Below are 20,188 nucleotides of genomic sequence, written 5' to 3'. Positions count from 1 at the left end.
ATATATTATTGTTTCTTCTTTCATCTCCTCTCTCTCTCTCTCTCTCTCTCTCAATTGCATCATCAATTCATCATCCATTCTCATTCATTCTTCAGCTTCAAAGAGATGCCTTCGTCCTTCTCCAAGCCGACCCCTCCCTCTTCTCCCAACAGCTCTCCCCTGCTATCCCGGAACCCCTCCGAGGCCGACCTCCGTCTCCGCGAGGCGGAGGAGCGGCTGCGCGAGGCCATGGCGGAGCTTCAGCGCAGACAGCGCTCCGCGGCGCGTGGCTACCGCTGCGATCACGACGCCGACGTCTCCTGCGTCGCCAATGCGGGCGGCAATCTCTGCCAGAGCTTCCTCCTCTCCTACGGCGTCAGGGTCGGGATCGGGATCCTCCTCCGCGCTTTCAAGCTCGCCAGAGGCCATTCTTATTTCCTCTCTCTCCGATCTCAAGGTCAGCATTTGAACGGAAAGGAAAGGATATATAAGACAATTGGTTTTGATTAAAGATAAATTGATCCAACATTGTTTTGAAATTAGGGTTATATTGGTATTTTACTTGTATAGGATGTGCCAAGAACTCGTTTGTTTAGTAGAGTCTTTGGTTATATGTGATCTTATTCACTCATTTGCAGCAACTCGTCTCGGGACGGATTTGATTGTTAGGGAAGAAGCGTGTCGTATTGGTCTCCTTTTTGGTGGCTTTACCGTTTCTGTATCACTTACTTAGATGCTGTTTGAGGAAGTGGAGAAAGAAGGAGACGCCTTTGAATTCGTAAGTTTTATTATATGTTTGGCTTTTTTCTTTTTTTTTTTAATTTGCTTCTGCTGTTTTGCTTGAGCATAGTGTGTTCCTTGTTATGAATTTTGATTAAGGTTGGAACAGAGTCTTGGCAGGTTCAATTGCGGGTTTGTCTGTCCTGGCTTTAGATGACTCCAACCAGCGCCGCACGCTTGCTCTATACCTCTTGGCTAGATTAGGACAGAGTACATCTCTAATGGTGTCATTGCCTGAGTAATATATCACTACACAGATGTGTTTTTTGGTGAGTCTGATGATCTTTCGTATTGTGAACAGGCGGCTTACAATTCTGCAAAGTCTAAGAACAAGTTCCATCTTTGGGGATCCCATTGGAGACATGGAGATTCTTTGCTTTTTTCTCTTGCTTGTTCCCAGGTAATTGAGTTTCTTCCTTCTTCTTTTTTTCTTCTCCTAGTAGTTCTAAATAGTTTAATAAATCTAGTGGAGAAGTTCATACAAGTGGATAGATGTTGTAATGATCAATGTGACTTGTTTTAGTGTGGAAAAGAAATGCTCTGTTTATCGTATTCTGATTGATGCGGTGTGCAGGTTATGTATGCCTTTATAATGCGACCTGAAACCTTGCCAAAATCATATAGAGAGAATTTATTCAGAAGACAGGACCAGTTGCAAGGCCTGGTCTACCAGGCTGTAAGAGAATGCTGCAGAGGTGGTCCGATCGATGTAGCTTCCTTATCAGCCTATATTTCTAGTAAAAACGAAGCCAGTGACGTGAAGGTGGAAGAGTTTGCTTCCATCATCCCTTGTTCAGCTATTCATCCAAACACTAACTCGTGTCTGGCCCAAAATGCTAACGCAATGTCAGCTACATTCAAGAAAACTTTCCCATTGTACTTCTCCCTGACTTTCGTCCCATATGTTGTTCTGAACCTACAAAGGGTATAGCTTTTCAGAATCCTATTGGTTTATGCTTTGGTCAGACATAATAAGATGTATCTTCTGATGATGCTATGGTACACTTTCAGTTCATGGCTTCTCCTTAACCGGACATCTTGGCATTCAATCCGAGATTCAGTTAGATCAACTTCCTTCTTGTCTGCTTTTGTCGGGATTTTCAGGTAGCTTGGTTTTGACTCTTTTTTCACACATCCTAAAGCGTTCCTAAATACTTATGTCACATTTGCAAATAGGCTTTCATATGTGCCCACAGAAAAGTTGCATCCAAGGACCACAAGATCGTTTATTGGTTTGCGGGTGGCGTAGCAGCCCTCTCCGTTATGCTGGAGAAAAACCGAGACGCTCTGAGCTTGCTCTCTATGTTCTTCTCGAGCAGGAGATTCTCTGTGGGAGATACTTGTCAACCGCCACGTTCTTCCCGATATTAAAAATGCCGAGGTACAATTCAAGGGACCAGGATCTTTGTTTCAAACGTTCTTCCCCTTTAACAACAGTAGAACTGATCTTTTTATTTATACAATCAATTGAAACACAGTGGCTCTATTCTGTGCATGTATGGGAGGAATAATGTATTACCTAGAACATGAACCAGATACGTTGGCTCCGTTTCTGAGAGGGCTCATCCGACGGTTTCTTGCTAGTCAAATAAGCAATCCTAGCAGCAAAACCCGTCAAACCTCTTCCATGTATCTTCAGAGTGCGTTGGAGAAGCCGGAACCGTCTCCAGAGAGCGTAGAAGGTGAAAATCTGAAAGCTGAAGAGAAGTATAACCTGGAGGCTATTCCCGGTCTTTAAAGATGCTCTGACAGTTCCAAGAGCTTTTACTAGCATCATGATTTTGATATAAAGGTTACTGTTACATTTCCCTGGAAGAAAAAGGGTTCATTCCACAGGCTTGAATTATAGGTTTAGGAGTCTTGTTTAAGTCTCTTTGTTTCTCTTCCCCCATAATAACAGGAACTCTCCTCTTAATTGCAAAATTGACCCAATGGAACATAGAGTCTGGACTCAAGGCAGAAAGTCTGACTTTAGATAACTAGAATTCAAATGGTGTGTAATGCTAAAAAGTCAAACTGACACTTGTAACCATTTCTTTCATTTAAGGAACTTTTAATATGCTACGAAGTCAAATGTCAAAGGGAGTTTTCTGTAAATAGAATAAATCGTGATGGACCATCATGGATATTTCAAACCAATATCATCTGTTCTCTCTCTCTCTGTCTCCTTGCATCATAACCAAAATGGATGCTTTTGAGACGCATCAACCGATAGAGATCCTGACTGATCCTCTGTATAACCCCTTTAATTCCAGGAGTGAAGAGCATGTCGTGGCCGGGAAGTTTCCACGGCAGAGGTCATCAGTCTATGATTTGGACAAAGAAGGTTTTTACCCCTCTGCATGCGGCTGCAGGAGCAGGGCAAGTAGAGACCGTGAGGGCAATTTTGGGAATCGACAAGAAGTTTTGCCGGCTTAAAGGTAGAGATGGGAAGACTCCACTTCATGTGGCAGCGATGAGAGGCAAAACCGATGTGATCAGAGAGATTGTGTCAACCTGTGTTGACTGCGTAGAAGATGAGACGGTTCAAGGTCAAACTGCTTTGCATCTTGCTGTTATGCACCAAGAGACTGGAGCGGTGATAGCTATTGTTGAGTTGATCACGGAGACGAATCGAATTGAAGTGTTGTACAAGAAAGATGAACAGGGTAACACTGCTCTTCATCTAGCTACCTGGAGAAAAAATCGCCAGGTAAGAACCAATTTTGTTTTGTCTTTTAAGAGTAAAACCAAAACCTGTTTGGTTTTTTTTTTAAATTTTTTTTATACCTTACAGGTGATTGAAGTGTTGGTTGAGGCAATACCAGAAGAGTCAAGGACATTTGAGTGAATGCTATGAACAAGATGTGTCTCTCCTCACTGGACTTGCTGGTTATGTTTCCGAGCGAAGCTGGTGATAGAGAAATCTACGAGAAGCTTACCGAAGCTGGAGCTCAAAGAGTGGTACAACCAATGTCCAAAGAACCACTTCTTCAACTTCCACATGCCAAGAGAGAGCACAAAGCCATAAAGATCTTGTAAAGTACTTCACTTTCAAAAAGCACAGAGACTCGCCATCAGAGGCACGCAGCGCTTTACTGGTGGTGGCTTCGCTAGTCGCCACAGCCACCTTCCAAGCCAGCCTGACTCCACCAGGTGGGACCTGGCAAGATAGCTACACACCTGAAGTTTCCAAGAACACGACGACGAATACGCCGCCCAACAAGCTCATATAGCAGGGCAGTCTATCATGGGGGACCTTTAACGGAATCGCTTTCACTCTGTTTGTCTTCTTCAACACGATTGGGTTTTCGGTTTCGCTCTCTATGCTCAATATTCTCACCCTCGGGTTCCCGTTGCGGTTCCAGCTTCAGATCTGTATGATGGCTATGTACTTCTCCCACAACACGGCCATGACCAGCGTCGCGCCTGATCATGTGAAGCTTTACTGCGTTCTCATCACGTCCATCCTTGCTGCTCGCCACGCTCTGATTGAGGTTGCTTGAGAAGCCTATGGGCATCCTCTGTCAATTATGGGACTCCATGTTACAGAAAATCTCTTGTCAGTAGATAAATGTTTGATTGTAGAGAGTTTTGTAAACATAAAAGACGGTTCGTTATCTTATCTTCTCTTATTCACATGGAGTGTTGTAGTTGCATTGTCCTAGAACTAGAAACCAGCATTATGTGTAGATCATGTTTGGTAAGTAATGAAAAAGAAGAGACCAAATATTTCAGTTACAAGCTAAATTAAACCAAAAATCCCATGCCAAGAGAACCAAAATAAAATCGTACCGAGATTAAACCAAAACATCCGCGAGAATTAAACGGGCCGGAATTGGGCCTCTAAGGAAGACCTAGCTAAACCCTAGCTACTACTCATCACACTATATAAAATAAACAGCAATCGCCGTATGTTTGAATCATCAATTCCAATTCATAATCATTGTATCTTGTTTACGATTCCGTTGAATAAGTTCTTTTTTCTTTTCTGTTTTAGTTGCTGGTTTTCTTCGTTCTCTTGTCGATAATCTTTATTCATTAAAATAGATTGAGAAAAGAGAAAAAAGGGCAGTGACGACTCGGAAATATTCAAGCTCAACAGACCGTAATGAGGCGTGTTTCTTTCGAGATTCGTTTCTGTGTCGATAATCCCGCTGAACTGAGCCTTCTCTTTTATAGTATTTCGATACGCTTTTTTTTTGTTTCTATTTTATTCATTTTAATCGCTTTGATTTGAAAATATTGATTTATTGTTTGAAATTGGGGATTGGAGATGACGATGAGGATATAACGCTCCCTCTTCTGAGTTCAGCTGAAGTAACTTGCAGGCAGAATCGAACCTATATTACTAGCCACCACTGAGTCATCTCCTCCAAAATAATTATTGTTTTTTTGCAGCGCTGATTGATTTGGACTTGAATTTTTATATCTTATAATTAAGCAATTAGATCTAATCCATCACTCGATCATACGATGATTATATTCTAGTCCCAACAAAACCAACACTGTTTTTCATACTCATATCAGATTCTTTTTTTTTTCGATTTGAAACAGCTTTTCTATGCATTAAATTAAACGAAGAAGAAATGATAGGCCTTTAGGCAGTGTTTTTGGTTTTAAAGAAACAAGAGAAAAGCTTGTTATACGTCGTCGTGATTTTACACATAGATCAGATTTTAATTCGTATGCTTTTCTCTAGAGCATTAGCTCTATTTTGAAACCACCAAAAGCAAAACTTCAAATTTTAAAATTTTTTTTATATTAAATTTTTTTATATTCATTACATTTAATTTAAATTCATAAAACTTTACAGATATATAGAATATTTATATAATTAAAAGGATACAGTAAAATACATAACTAAATATTACATTACAAATAAATATTACAATATTCTATAATATTTTTTATAAGAGTTTCCAATATAATTAATTAGTGCAGTTTTAAGTTTCTCTTTTAACATTATTGTTATCTAATGTTTTTTTGAATAAAAACTTATTTTAAGAATTTATTTAATTTTTATTTTCTAAATTTGAAGATATAAAGCAAATTTGAAATATTTATGAGTTATAATTTGAAGAGTTAAAAGATTAAACGATAAAATATTTTAAAAATTATAAATATTAATAAATAAATATACAAAGATCAAATGCAACGAAAGTATGAAATTCAAAATTTGAGGTTTTGAATAATGATATTTTATATTTAAAGTTTCTCTATTCAAAATTTTGTATATAAAGTTTTGAATTTTTTTGTAGATCAAAAAAATTTATATATAAAGTTATAAAGTGTCTTTTGGAAATATTCTAAGTATTTCCATCATGTTGTACTGCTAATAAATCCGTATACATAACTCGAGATCCCTAATAATGAGATGATTGATTTGAACAGATGAACCTATATTCCAAAATTATATATATAAAAGTAGATTTTTATGACATTTGGAATGGAGGTTTGTTGACATGTATACTTTTTATATTCATTTTTTACATTTTTTTTTTTTTAGTTTTTGTAATTTGCAGAACACTGTTATAATTGTCTATTTTTCATAGATTAACTCCAAAGTTTCTAATTGTGATTTTAATCTCTAATGCACACAAATGATTTCTATATACAATTAATCATATATAATCTTTTTCATATTAACTATCAACATATGAAGTTGATAATCTATTTTACTGGTCGATAAAATTCAAGATGAATAAATAACTTAAAATATAGTATATATATATTTTAAATATTTAATATTCACAACAAAAGTTGGCATTAAAATTTTGCTATTTATTATTTTTACTATTATATTTATTTAACTATTAAATAATGAAATTAAGAAAAAAAACTAAATCACAACATAAATTTAAACCTTAAAACCCCTGCACAATTATTAAAAAAAGATAAAATATGCAGATGTGAAAAGTGATAAGAACAAGGACTAATTTACCCCACTTTATCCTATAGTGTATTGGGCAAAGTATAATAAGATTTAGAAAAAGAGTTAAAAATAAATGTGAGATAAAATAAATACTTCGAATACAAAAACACGATCAAGAACTAAAGAAAAGAACTAAGAAGCGGTCAAAGGAAGGATACTTACTAGAAGGTCTGTCATCATCAAACATAAAGACACATGTCTAAAGCATCGAAAGCACAATCATTAACTAAGAAGTAAAGAACACTTTTACAAACTAAACAAGCCACAAAGCTCCATGCCAACAAAGAATCACAAACTTTAGGTAGAAAGAACCAAATTTCCAAGATACTAACTCTTAGTACTTATACTGAAGGAAACAGAGAAAGAAGAAAAAAAAGTAGTGATATTGATGCCACCAAAAAATAGAGTTCAAGCTTGAGATCATAAATAATTTTTCAAACCCACGAAGCATATACAGAGAAAAATGCTACCCAAACCTGAAATGGTAAACCTGGCGAAAAGAGGAACCACAGAAACACGCAGCAGAAATGAAAACTGCAATGAGATTAAAGAATAAAGAGAGAAGGAAAGACGAAACGAAATCAGTAAATTGTAGAACTGTACTCGAGATATGAAAGAGAGTATAAAAGTCAGATCACAAAATCCAAATCTTGAAAACCAAAACGACATAGACTATCGGTGGCAAGTCAACGGCGAGGAAGACAACATCAAAGACTACTAACTCTAACCCAACCTAAGGAGATATTGTCTCTAACATCAGTTGAAATTAGGGGTGTCAAAATGAGTTAGCTCGCTCAGCTCAGCTCATAGTAAGCTCGGTTTTTTCATGAGTTAGCCCAGCTCAGCTCATTTATTATATGAGCTTCAATATGTAAACTCAATTAAGATCATCTAGATCATGAGTTAAATGAGTTAACTCGTGATCTAACACAAAATAATAATAATTAAATTATAATAAACATTGATAAAATAACTTCTATAATAATATTCAAAATTTAAATATTAAAAAAATTCAAAACATAAATATTAAATACTAAACAAAACCCAACCCATGACCAAAATAGAAAAGCGAACTCCTAAAATAAATTAACTTAAAGCAAAACACCAAAACTAATGGTCCAATTCCCTATGATTCAGAAGAGTCTTCATCTTCAATGTCTTCATCTGTACAAAGTATAAATTTGAAATAAAACATTTATAAATATTTCATGTTAAAATAATAAAATAAATAAATAAATAATCTGAGATAGAAAATATATTACCATTGTCGTCGGCCATAAAACCCAAACAACCATGATCAGGTACAAAATATAGATAACTTCTAAAAGTTTTATTCTTATATTACTTATGTATATTTTACATTTTAAATTTAAAAGATAAATATGATAAATATAAAAATTATCTTTTTCAATAAGAAAAAAAGAAGTTATATATATATATATATAGATATAAAAATTACAAGTATAAAAATGAATAAGCTCATGAGTTATCTCATGTTCATTAAATATCGTTCATATAACTCGTGATCTTTTTTAAGCTCGATCAATAAACACATTTATTAAATAAGCCTAAAATATAGAAATCATATTCATAAAAAAATAAGCTGAACTGAGTTAGCTCATGACCTATAGCTCATTTTGACACCCTTGAAATTTTAAGGAGAAAAGAAATAACTAACGGTGATAGTGAGAAACACACAGAAAAATAAACCGAATACATAAATGATGACGACTCAAGAAGAACGCGAAAAAATTTCATAATACAATATTAAAAATATTTTAAAAATAAAATATAATTTGACGTTAAAACCTTTAATCTTATAATCAAAACGTACTTTAATGCAAAGTTATTGAAATTTAATATGATTTACACCAGAAGTTAACTCCACCACTAACAAGTACTATTGTACAAAATAACAACACATTATTAGATTTTTTTTTTTTTTTGATAACTCTGGTATCTGGGCAGTCACATTCCCAACTATTCCCGAAGAGGGTCCATCGCCCCAACGGAAGAGATGTTAAATCCATTGTGGCCAAGGTTCGAACCCAGGTGGCGGGCAGTACAGCTGTACCTCCTTTACCACCAAACTACGAACACTTGATTAACACATTATTAGATTAATACATTACACAATAAAAATGCAAAATAATATTTTAACAAATAGAAACGACCAAAGAACTACATCATATAAAAATCATAACAATGAAATAATATCTCGCTGGAAACAGAGACACGCCCCTAGTGTTTTATAAAACACGCTTCACAATACAATATTTAAATATACAAAACTTCAGCAATTTGTTTTGCTGTTTTTTCTGACTCGTAATTTGACAAATTATTTGTGAAACTGATATATATATAAAATCTGAGAAAATCGAATATATGAACAATGAATGTTAAAAAACATTTGTTAAAAATCATAGTTCAAACAACTTCCCTTTTACCGTATTTGTTAATATGAATTATCTCCTGGATTTTGAAGAATTTTAGTCTACGTCACAGGATAAGATGTCATCAGCTTTGCGTGGTGAAAAGGATTCAACTCAGGACATGCTATTCAAAATTATGGACAACACTGAGAAATAGTTTAAAAACTTATGTTTTTTTCTTTTTGACAAAATTAGAATTCAATTTTCTGTTCCAATCTTATAAAAAACAAGCTTAAGTTTTTGACAAAGTTGGAATTCAAATTTCTGTTCATTTTATAGAAAAAAAGTAGAGGACACACTTGAGGTTTTGAATCATACAACGTATTTTCCACCAAAAAATGCAAACGCATTATCCTACCAAAACTATAAAACATGTTTCCACGCGTAAATTGAAAAAGTCATTTTTTCGTCAAAACCACTAAAACGCATTTTTTTGCCAAAACCGCAAGTATATATTTCCATCGAAACTGTTAAAACCAAGTTTTCCTGCCTAAATTACAAAAATATGTTTTTCCTGCCAAAATCACAAAATGCATTTTTCCGCCAACATCGCAAAACGTGTTTCCCGTCTAAACCGCAATTTACATTTTTCTGTCAAAATCACAAAAACGTATTTTCTCGCTAAAACCGCAATACATGTTTGCCGTCTAAACCGTGAAACACGTTTTCCGCCTAAACCGTGAAACACGTTTTCCGCCTAAACTGCGAAACACGTTTTCCCGTCTAAGTCGCAAAATTACTCTTTTTCGCCAAACCCACAAAATGTTCCTGCTAAAACTTCAAAAACGTATTTTTCTACCAAAAACGAAAAAATGCAAAAAAAATTGTTTTCTGCCAAAACTGCAAAAACACATTTTTCGTCAAAATCGCGAAATCAAATTTCTCGCCAAAATTGTTTGTTTCTCCCTAAACTATGATTATGAAATGTGAAGTTATGTAAAGGAGCCACACTTGCTTATTTTGTTGGACAATTAAAGTTTGAATTTCCTGTATGCATGTTTTGGGGTACATGTCCGATCAAAATCATTGAAAGGATTTGAAAATGGTCTCTCACCATTCATATTTCATAATATGTGTCGCCTTCCAACCGGCGTATAAACAAAATGCTGAATAGAAAGCCATGAGGTTTGATTTCGTAGCGTTTCTTGTTTTTCCTAATCGGAAAGAAAACGAAACACTCTCTATCCTTTCCAAAATTAGTAATTTCATATTTTCTCGTTTTTCTCTATTGATGAAATCTGATGATAATTGTTGACAATCTAATTTATAGAGAAAAAGTCAAAAACAAATTACTACGGCCAACTTACTTAAACGTACAGTAGTACTTGATATCTTCAAATGAATAGAATACAAATTGTCTCTATCCTTTCCAAAATTAGTAATTTCATATTTTTTCGTCTTTCTCTATTGATGAAATCTGATGGTAATTGTTGACAATCTAATTTATTAAAACGTAAATAACCCTTAATTTACCTTAATATTTACCAATTTATGTCACTGCATTTAAAACAAATTAATTCTATTTAAAATACTTTACAAATAAAATTAGAAGATATAAAACTATCATTTAATTATCTTATTACCTTAATTATATTTTCGAGATCTTTTTAGAATCTTGATTTTTAATGTGTTTAACAGTAACTAAAATAGTTACCTAAAAATATGTAACAACTTCCCAAAAAAAGACCACGTGAAATTCGCCTAAAGGAATAAACAATCAATAATCATTTAACATTTAATCAATCAACCATATTAAAGCATAAAAAATAGTTATTTCAAACAATACATGAACACAATATATTTTTCAAAACAATCTAAAATAATATTTTTCACTTTTGAGAGTTTTTTTCTTTTTAATTTAAATACAAATTATATTTGAAAAAATAAATAAAAACTGAAACTGAAATAATTTGTTAAGAAGAGAAAATTCTAAAATTAACCATAACTATATCTTCTGTAGATTTTTTGTTCCATTGATTTGAAAAAAATATATTTTTATTGATAAAAGACATATTAAACTAATGTTTCGCCTACTTACTTTTTGAAAATATGAAATGCATTCATTTAAACTACAAAAATATTAAATAAATATTAAAATATATAATATATGCAAACATATAAATATAATTATAAAGACATATTAATATAAGTTACATAATATCATTATCTATACCAAAATGAAACTATAAAATATGTGATTTTTTTACTTTCCACATAGATTTTTGAATACGAAGTAAAATATAAAAACAAAAATAAATTAAAATATCATTTGCATTCAGAACGGGTTTAAATTAGTAAGCTATATAAAATATCTCAAATTTTACATATATATAAGGATACACTATTTAATTAAAATAAACTAGAATTTTGTTAAAAATATTTCCGCTCTTTATAAGAGGAGGTTAAAACTTAAAATCTAGTTATGATTCTTTAAAATGACATTTTCTTTGATTTATGTCTGGAATCCATTGTGTAATTTGTTGATGTTTGCATCATTATTTACTTTTTCATATCTGATTTAACGCTCCTTTTGGTTTCCTGATCATATCCATGAATCTGATCCGAGACGCATATTACTGTCAATTAATTCTTGACTCGGTAAGTCTTGAAAGTTTCAGACCGTGAGAATCCACTTTGAAAGCTATGTTTGACTTTCGTGAACTGTGAAGACTCCGCATACTCTGTTAAGTTTGTTTGTCTCAATCGTTTTTGTTATAACGAATGCAAGAAGATATTACAAAAATAAACAGATAAGCAAAATGACATATATTTTACTAACTGAAGATTAATTATCAAGTTATATTAAAACTACAAGAACACAAAATATATATAAGAGCCTTCTGATTCTAAATCCCTAGCACTAAGGGCATCCTCATTGCTAGGACAATTAAGAAGTATCTTAGGATAGTTTATTAATAAATGTAGATTAAGAGATGAAGTTAAGATACTTGTGTAAAAGTAGAGATTATTGCTAGATACTTTAGTTGGTTCTTAGTTAAATTGAATTTTTTTGTTTTTGTAAGTTATTTGTGTTTAAAATAAAACATATAACATTAAAATAGAAAATAATAGGAAACTACAAATTTTGAAAAATTAAGAAAAGTTTATAAAAAAACTACAAAATTGTAAAAAAATTGTAAAATAGGAGAAAATAATTATTTTACACAATTCATAGAAAGTTAAACATGAAATGTTAGTTTTGAAACCCAAATTGATCCCATATATTTTCGATCAAATCAAGTTTTAATTGTCTATGGACATGGTCATCATGAACTTCTGGTCGACGAACCAGTGGATTGAAAACTAGAGAAGGCGTTTTGACGCAGAAAGAAATATCCTCATTGTGAAACGTCTCATCTTGACTTTGTGTACGTCGTTCATCTTCGACAATCATATTATGGAGTATGATACATGCTCTCATAATATTTGCTATTTTCCTCTTGTCCCATAACTTAGAAGGATGTTTAATAATGGCGAATCTAGCTTGCAGAACTCCAAATGCAGGCTCTACATCTTTGCGGACTGATTCTTGGGTTTGAGCAAATAAAGAATGTTTTGGACCCTGTGGTAGTCGGATAGATTTAATAAATGTCGCCCATTCCGGATAAATTCCATCAGTGAGATAGTAGGCGTATTTGTACTCCCTTCCGTTGACATTGAAGTTTACTTCTGGAGCAACTCCGTTAATAATGTCATCAAAAACCGGTGATCGATCAAGAATATTAAGATCGTTCATAGTACCTGGTGCTCCAAAAAATGCGTGCCATATCCAGAGGTCATAAGAAGCTACGGCCTCCAACACAATTGTTGGTTTATCGGTTCCTCGTGAAAACATACCTTTCCAACTGCTGGGGCAATTCTTCCACTCCCAATGCATACAGTCGATGCTTCCAATCATCCCGGGAAATCCACGTTGTTCTCCGATATGTAGTAGTCGTTCAAGATCCTCTGGAGTTGGACGTCTTAGGTATTGATCGCCAAACAAGTGGATAATTCCGGCAGTGAATTTGTGCAAGCATTTTCGAGCTGTTGTTTCACCAAGTCTGACATATTCGTCTACCGTATCATCCCCACCACCATATGCTAATTGACGAATTGCTGCAGTGCATTTTTGGATCGGCGATAGACTTGACCTTCCGACCGCATCTTCCGTTGAAGCAAAATACTCCACTTCTGTAGAGAGACGATCCACAATACGCATGAACAATGACTTGCTCATTCGAAACCGTCGCCGGAATATATGAGAAGGATATGTCGGAGTTTCAGAAAAATAATCATTCCAAAGTTTGGTGTGACCTTCTTCCCGATTTCTCTCTATAAAAATACGTTTTCTACGCTCTTTTGGTTCGGGAATAATATCTGGAATTTCTAATAATTCTTCAAAAAGCGCTTCAAATTGACCATCATCCTCTCTGTGAAAATGATAATGAGATGAGGAAGCCATAGTTTTAAAAAAATATAGAGAGGAAAAGTTTGCAAAGAGAGTTGAAGAGGGATGAGTAGTAGTGAAGATAATGAGGAAAGAAGTATCATACTTATAGAGAGGAAAAGTTTGACACTTCCCTATACCTCCCGTGATGTTCCCTTCTGACATTTCCCTATACCTCCCGTGATGTTTTTGTGACAAGTCTTGTGACACTTGCTTGTTTTGTAACAAGTCTTGTGACACTTCACGGGTTTTATAAAAATCAAACTCCCGTGATGCTTTTGTTTTGTTCTCTTGCTTTATAATACCGACATGAGAGAAAAGCAATGAATAAAACATTCATAATTAGACAACAACAAGACCATATTACACATCAGATATGTTTCTAGATGTCCAAGACCATATTACAAACCAACATTCATAATTAGACAAGAACAACATTCATAATTAGACAAGAACAACCATTTCTACTTAAACATTATCACCATTCCTATCACCACAAACACAACGAACATCACAGCAACAACCATTTCAAACTTCTTGCTTGCGGAGCTACTCTTCTTACTTAGCTCAGAAACTATCAACTCTAGGTTAGCCACCTTCTGCTCAGTAACATAGTCACCCATAAGGGTAAGTGAATCTACCTTCTGAGCCAGTTCAAGGGTGTGCATATCCCTTGCTCGCATCTCCTCCATAATGGCGACATCCCACCATTTCCATACATGGCAGTCGCCATCATCTACATTTGCGCAGGTGTAGAATAGTCGACCTGGATGAATTCGAGAAGTTGAGCTCGCGAGATGGGGCTGGCCACCACAGTAGCAGACCTGAGGGATTCCAAATTCCACCTCAGGTTGAGGCGGGTAATGAACCTGCTGAGGACTATTGTTACCTAACTCTTCTTGATCCCGACGAATAAGATCCTTTGTCTCGCCGTCGCTACTAGATTCTGCGTGGCCACCAAACGTATCTGATTGCGATGGCTGAGTATAGCTATAATCAACTCCCATTGTGATTTTAGCTGCAAAAAAAATCTTATTATTTGAATGACAGTGAACACAATTAATTGAAGCACAAGAAATGCATTAAAAACATAAAGCAAGAACATTAAAAGCAAGAACATAAAGCAAGAACTACATTCATCAGATTAAAACATGAAGCAACATTTTGAACATACAAGTAACACATAAAGTTGCAACACATAAAGCATAAACATTAAAAGCATGGATAAGGAGCATAAGACATTAAGACTTGGAACACGAGCATAAACATTAAAAGCATTAAAAACATTAAGACTTGGATAACAACCATCGGACTTGACTTCTCAGAAATACTCCTCGAGTAGTTTGTTCTTGACAACTTCTTCTGCCTCAGTGAGGGATTCTTTTTTAACAAGGAGAGTGTCTAGTATAGCCAGCTTAGACAGTTTCTCATTCATCGCCAACTCGTCCTTCTTTATCTCCCAAATGGACTTATAATCGAGGAGAGCCTTCCCTGAAGCATTGTTCCTTCTAGCTTTTGCAGCCTTTATCCCTTCAGGCCGTATCTCATGATCATCAACATTGACACTTGAAGATTGTCCGGACTCCTCACCAGTTTTCCTCTTCTCACCACTAGCTGTAGGAGCACTAGCTTTAGGAGGGTTGAGGTTCATCCACTTCTGTTCATACCTCAAAACACACCATGCGTGCTCAAGGTTAAACTTCAGCTTGTGGTCAGTGTAGTAAATATCATGGGCGGCCTTCAGTACATCATTCTCACTCTGACCACTGCTCTGTTGTCTCTCTGCAGCTGCATAGGCGCCACAGAACTTGTTTGTGAGATCGTTGATCTTGTGCCACCTCTGCTTACAGTTGAGATGCTTCCTCTTGTCACCACTCGCTTTAGCATGGGGACTTGCTGCATAGTATTCTCCAACACGTTCCCAAAAGGTCACTCCCCTTTGGTCATTACCAACTATAGCGTCCTTAGATGTGTTAAGCCATGCGCTCATTAGAACCTCATCATCGGCAGGGCTCCATTTTGTTCTCTCCCTCCGCTGGACTGGTCTCTCCCTCCGCTGCACTGGACTCTCTTCTTCTACAGCTGGCGCCTGAGACTGTTGTGAACTAAAGGGGGGGATATCTGAAGCTCCAATGTTCATACTAGAAGGGAAACTCTCATAAGGAAAGTTTCCCTGTTGAACATTCTCAGTTTGACTGGTGAGAAGTCCGACATAACTTGAGGAACTACTATATGGATGCATTGTTTTAGGACAGAAGAGAGAAAGAAGATGATGGAGAGTATATGATAGAAAGGAGGATCAGTTGAGTTAAATAGGTGAGACTTTAAGTTGTAATAGGTAAGACTAACCATAAACTACCTATGTCTAATCAAAACTTATTACACTTAACAACTACAATGCTTTAAATTTTACAGGTTCATTAAATCAAACAACAAGAACTTCGGTTATAAACAAACTACATTTCGCAAATTTAACTACTCTTGTCAAGCAAACTTGTAATTATCATCGCAACTTCAAACAAACTTGGTTACAAACAAACAACTCTAATTTAATTTAAAGGTACAATAGTAGTTATCCTCATTAACTACACTTCGCAAGCGTATCAAAAGTCAAGAAATCTATTTTTATAGCAATCAATACTAACAGTTACCTATATCAATGTAAGAAAATTCGAGCTTCAGATTGATGCTTTGATCACAACACTTCAATGTATTTGCAGACGAGATTTATAGAAACACTAACCTATGATCACAAAATCAACAATGGCCATAAATCAACACAAAACCATACAGTCGAGAATTGCAGACGAGATCAACACTGGCCATAAATCAACACAAAACTACAAACCATAAAAAAATCTACAAGTCGTTTCATGTCTACAACTAGGACCACATATCAGATATGTTTCTACAAGTCGTTTCACAGACTCGAACTACGAACAATAACCAGCCACACAAACCATACAATCCAAAACCAAAACTTAACTCAATGAAACTACAGAGGAGAAACACTTACCGAGTTTTCGGCTTTGCACGGAGAGGATTTCGATATGGGCTATCAACGAAAGGACATGCACCGAGAGGACTTCGACAGAGGAGATGCACCGACAAGGTCTCGATTAGGGCACTCAACGGCGGGATCTAGCTACAGATTGATGTCGAGTGATCGGAATGAAGGAGAGGATGAGGATAGGGAATCGACGAGGTCTGCGGCGACCACACGGCGATTCAATCGACGAGTTTCTCTGAACAAGAAGAAGACAGAAATGAGAAGACCAAACCCGACTCCCCCTTCGTCTAAACCTAAAGCCAATGCCACAGAGACACCTGTCACTAAGGACGCGAAATGAAAACTTCTTAATTAAGAAGTTTCATGGGCCGTTTCCAAGCTTTTTATTTCTTTCTCATTTTCTTTTCGGTCCAAAAGCAGTAAGAAATGGGCTAAGAAGCCTGCGATAATCATGCTCTAACGGTTCAAGATACATCAACAGTTTCTTGTGGTTCTTCTATAGTGTATATATTATCCAATGTCTTAAACTTTAGCTCTAAAAAAGTTATGAAATAATTAAATTAAAAATGATGAAACATATATATACATACAGATTAAAATATTTAATTTTGCATATCTTCAAAATAAAAATATTATTACTTATACACTTAGTCATGTTTTAACCAATAAAAATAGTAAAATGAAAAATATTGTTAATAAATTTTGCACTGATATTCGGAAACAACAATCATTTCAAAACGAAAATTTTACTTTACAACGACAATTAATTAAATTGACAGAGAGGTACTTTTTAAATAATAAAAACCATTAAAATAAATCTAGATATTCTTAGCATTTTTAGGGTATCCATGATATTTTCTTATATTTGACCCAAAGAAAAAGATATTTTCTATAAAAGAAAATATATATGGTCTTTGAATTTATCAACACATTGCTCTATTGCTAAAATACAGTGTTGTGTTATTGCGTCCTTTCGCTCTTCGGGTTTTTGTGGATTAACTGTGATATTGATCTTGTAGCAAGAATGACAAACAGTCGTCTCATTACTCGTCGTCGTCGAACGTCTTGGTATGTTCTCTTTCACTTATAATTCATTTCGCCTCCACTTGATTAAAAGCTTAAGAAGGGTCTACATCTTTAAGTGAAATTTAGACAACTTTTAAGTACATGAGCATGCTTATGGATTCGATCGTTGGTGTAATAGTTGAAGAATTTTTATTGAAATTCTTTTGCATTTTTTTTTGTTTTTACATTTTGGTGGCGTATGAATTGCAGCTGTTCAAGAAGAACATATCAGACGCACCATGAAGACTTCCATGTGCATATGTCTGAAGAGGAGAAGATTGCTGCTGAAGAGAGCCTTAAAGCGTATGGCAAGACTATTGAACTCGACAACATTCTTCAGCATCGTGCTAAAAAGAATGTATGTGACTTTAGCTGTTACCTTTCCATAGAAAGGAATGTGTGTAACAATGAGTGACAAACTGCATATCACAAACATTTTTTTTTTGGCTTTTGACATAGAAAATCCCCATGGATGTGTACTTTGAGTTGACTTCATTTGGTTATAAGCAAGCGTGTATGATATTGTTATGCAGTAGAGTCTAACAGTTTTCTCTTATCTTTATTGCTGTGTAGCCCTTGTTTCTTCAGAGATCTTTGAGTTATCAGATTGAAGCCAAACATCAAAGGAGGTAAAGTTTTTTTCTTCTGCTCAGAATCTTCATCAGTGTTGTGTGTAACTATCAGACTAACCATTTATTCAGAACCCTAATGATAAGTTTTTGATAAGAAGTTTCTAAGACTCTCTACCACTGGTGAATAAATCATATATTACTGATGTGCAGAATACAAATGACTGTGTCGCTTTCGGACACTCAAAAACTGTTTCCTATATATGTTTTGCTGGCAAGACTTGTGTCTCCTAAGCCTACTGCAGAGGTAGTCGTTTCAACCTCAGAGAGAATCGGATTGATCTTTTACCTAATGTCATTTGAACTTAACATTTCATGGCTAACATTTTTTCTGTAATTTTCAAATTATAGTGTTCTGCAGTATATAAGTTCAGTCGAGCATGTATCCTAACTGGTGTCCTGGGGGTTGATGGAGTTAGCCAAGCACAAGCCAAATTTCTCCTCCCTGATATGAATGAACTTGCATTGGAGGCAAAATCAGGATCACTGGCTATCTTATTTATCAGCTTTGGTGAGTAAGAGTGTGATTGTTGTGTATTCATTTATGTATATGTACAGATAAACTGATAAAATTATTCTTCCTTAGCTCGTTTGCAAAATTCTCAATTTGGCATTGGTTCAAGCAATATCCATTCAGGTATTTCCAGTTATAAATGTTCATAAATGTCTATTTCTTCTATAGATCATCATCATGAGAGTTTTTATTTACTTTGTTCTGGCAGGAGGAAATTGCCTATGGAGCAATATACCCCTGGAATCTATCTACTCATCGTGGCAGAAATATCCAAATATGGACTTGGAACAGAAAGCAAATTCAGTCTCTCTTGTTGAAATGCAGCCTTGCTCTGTACAGGTAAATTTGCCCTAAACCCTTTTTTTTGTTATCAATAAACTGTTTAAGTAGATTTTATTGTTTCGTTTTGCATATTCATTGCTCCCTATTATGAAATGGGGACTCTGGATTTAACTTCTTTCATGTAACTTGACAATGTAAACTGGAAAGTGAATTTTGTTAGATCTTATTATGAAAATATTACTGGTATGACTTGTCTATTTCTGCAGATAAAGTCTATGAGTGAGGAAAAATGTATTGCGATTCAGGTTCCAAGCAATCCCCTCACCTCGGTAACTTTCCGCACTTTTGGAAAACTTCCATCATTTATTCTAATACTTCCTCTGTTCCACAATATAAAATGTTTTGCTTGAATGCACAAGAATTAAGAAATTTACTTTTAAAAAGGCAATGCTATCAAATAATATAAATTAAATATAAACTAACCAATCATAGATAAAGTAATAAACTGCTATTGGTTAATCAATTTTCAATAAAGTTAAACTACCTTAAAAATAACAAAACATCTTATATTTTGAAACATCTAAACTTTTCCAAAACATCTTACATTGCGGAACGGAGGAAGTACTAATTTTGTTAAATATCTTATAATTCGTGTACTTTTTTTTCGTTTGAAGAGCTCACCGCAGCAAATGAAAGTCACCATATCTGCGGAAGAGGTTGCACCGACGGAAAAATCTCCTTATAATTCACTTTCATTTAATGACGTCCCTTCTTCTTCAATGTTAGAAATTATTAGGTAATTTCAGTTTAATCTACAATTCCTTTTTAGCTTTCTTGCCTCATCTCATTCTCTGTGTTTGCAATTGTATTATACTCCGTTGACCTGGCTGCTACCTCCCTTAATTTATAGTTACGGTTTTCTTGAATTTTGGCTGCCCTCTCTATTAATTGGAAGTGTTACCTACAGCTTAATGAGTTATAATGTCCATGTTGACTCCAAATAACTCTTCTACATTCTTTGCAAAGGTCGAGAGCAGGGAATGTAATTTTCAATTACATATACTATAACAACAAATTGCAGAAAACCGAAGGTATTTTTGTATAATCATTAACCTGTTTCGTACCCATATGATGTAACATAAATATATATATAT

At 34.8% G+C, this 20,188-nt stretch overlaps 4 protein-coding genes, 2 non-coding genes and 2 pseudogenes across 6 annotated transcripts; 5 read left to right on the top strand and 3 right to left on the bottom strand.

Moving 5' to 3' along the window:
• Positions 1-1,024: 1,024 nt before the first annotated feature.
• LOC130504577 (uncharacterized) lies at positions 1,025-2,497 on the top strand (annotated as a pseudogene).
• Positions 2,498-2,939: 442 nt separating this feature from the next.
• LOC130504575 (ankyrin repeat-containing protein BDA1-like) lies at positions 2,940-4,308 on the top strand (annotated as a pseudogene).
• A 497-nt stretch (positions 4,309-4,805) lies between these two features.
• Positions 4,806-4,910, top strand: LOC130504579 (small nucleolar RNA Z107/R87). Its single transcript, XR_008941336.1, has one exon. It is a non-coding gene; the product is annotated as a small nucleolar RNA Z107/R87 (small nucleolar RNA).
• Positions 4,911-5,010: 100 nt separating this feature from the next.
• Positions 5,011-5,107, top strand: LOC130504578 (small nucleolar RNA R30/Z108). The gene has a single exon (XR_008941335.1). It is a non-coding gene; the product is annotated as a small nucleolar RNA R30/Z108 (small nucleolar RNA).
• Positions 5,108-12,298: 7,191 nt separating this feature from the next.
• Positions 12,299-13,324, bottom strand: LOC108845449 (uncharacterized). Its single transcript, XM_018618657.1, has one exon. The coding sequence runs from the start codon at positions 13,322-13,324 to the stop codon at positions 12,299-12,301; it is 1,026 nt and encodes a 341-aa protein (XP_018474159.1).
• Positions 13,325-13,956: 632 nt separating this feature from the next.
• Positions 13,957-16,988, bottom strand: LOC108845450 (uncharacterized protein At4g04775-like). The gene is made up of 2 exons (XM_018618658.2): positions 16,551-16,988; positions 13,957-14,552 (listed from the first exon to the last, which is right to left on the bottom strand). Exon 2 carries the CDS (start codon positions 14,539-14,541, stop codon positions 13,999-14,001), a length of 543 nt encoding a protein of 180 aa, XP_018474160.1. The 5' UTR covers positions 14,542-14,552; positions 16,551-16,988; the 3' UTR covers positions 13,957-13,998.
• LOC108845451 (glutathione S-transferase T3-like) lies at positions 14,856-15,776 on the bottom strand. Its single transcript, XM_018618659.1, has one exon. It carries the CDS (start codon positions 15,774-15,776, stop codon positions 14,856-14,858), a length of 921 nt encoding a protein of 306 aa, XP_018474161.1.
• A 580-nt stretch (positions 16,989-17,568) lies between the features above and the next one.
• LOC130504576 (polycomb group protein EMBRYONIC FLOWER 2-like) lies at positions 17,569-20,125 on the top strand (the record flags this gene model as incomplete). The annotated part of the gene is made up of 9 exons (XM_056999202.1): positions 17,569-17,606; positions 17,820-17,967; positions 18,183-18,238; positions 18,392-18,485; positions 18,590-18,749; positions 18,961-19,091; positions 19,301-19,363; positions 19,709-19,830; positions 20,061-20,125. Coding segments are annotated over exons 1-9 (877 nt in total), but the record flags the coding sequence as incomplete, so codon positions are not given.
• Positions 20,126-20,188: the final 63 nt, after the last annotated feature.

The sequence above is a fragment of the Raphanus sativus genome, unplaced genomic scaffold (genome assembly GCF_000801105.2).
Source record: "Raphanus sativus cultivar WK10039 unplaced genomic scaffold, ASM80110v3 Scaffold1679, whole genome shotgun sequence".
NCBI lineage: Eukaryota > Viridiplantae > Streptophyta > Magnoliopsida > Brassicales > Brassicaceae > Raphanus > Raphanus sativus.
Note: the sequence above shows the minus strand (reverse complement) of the source record. Positions and strands in the feature narration are given on the sequence as shown.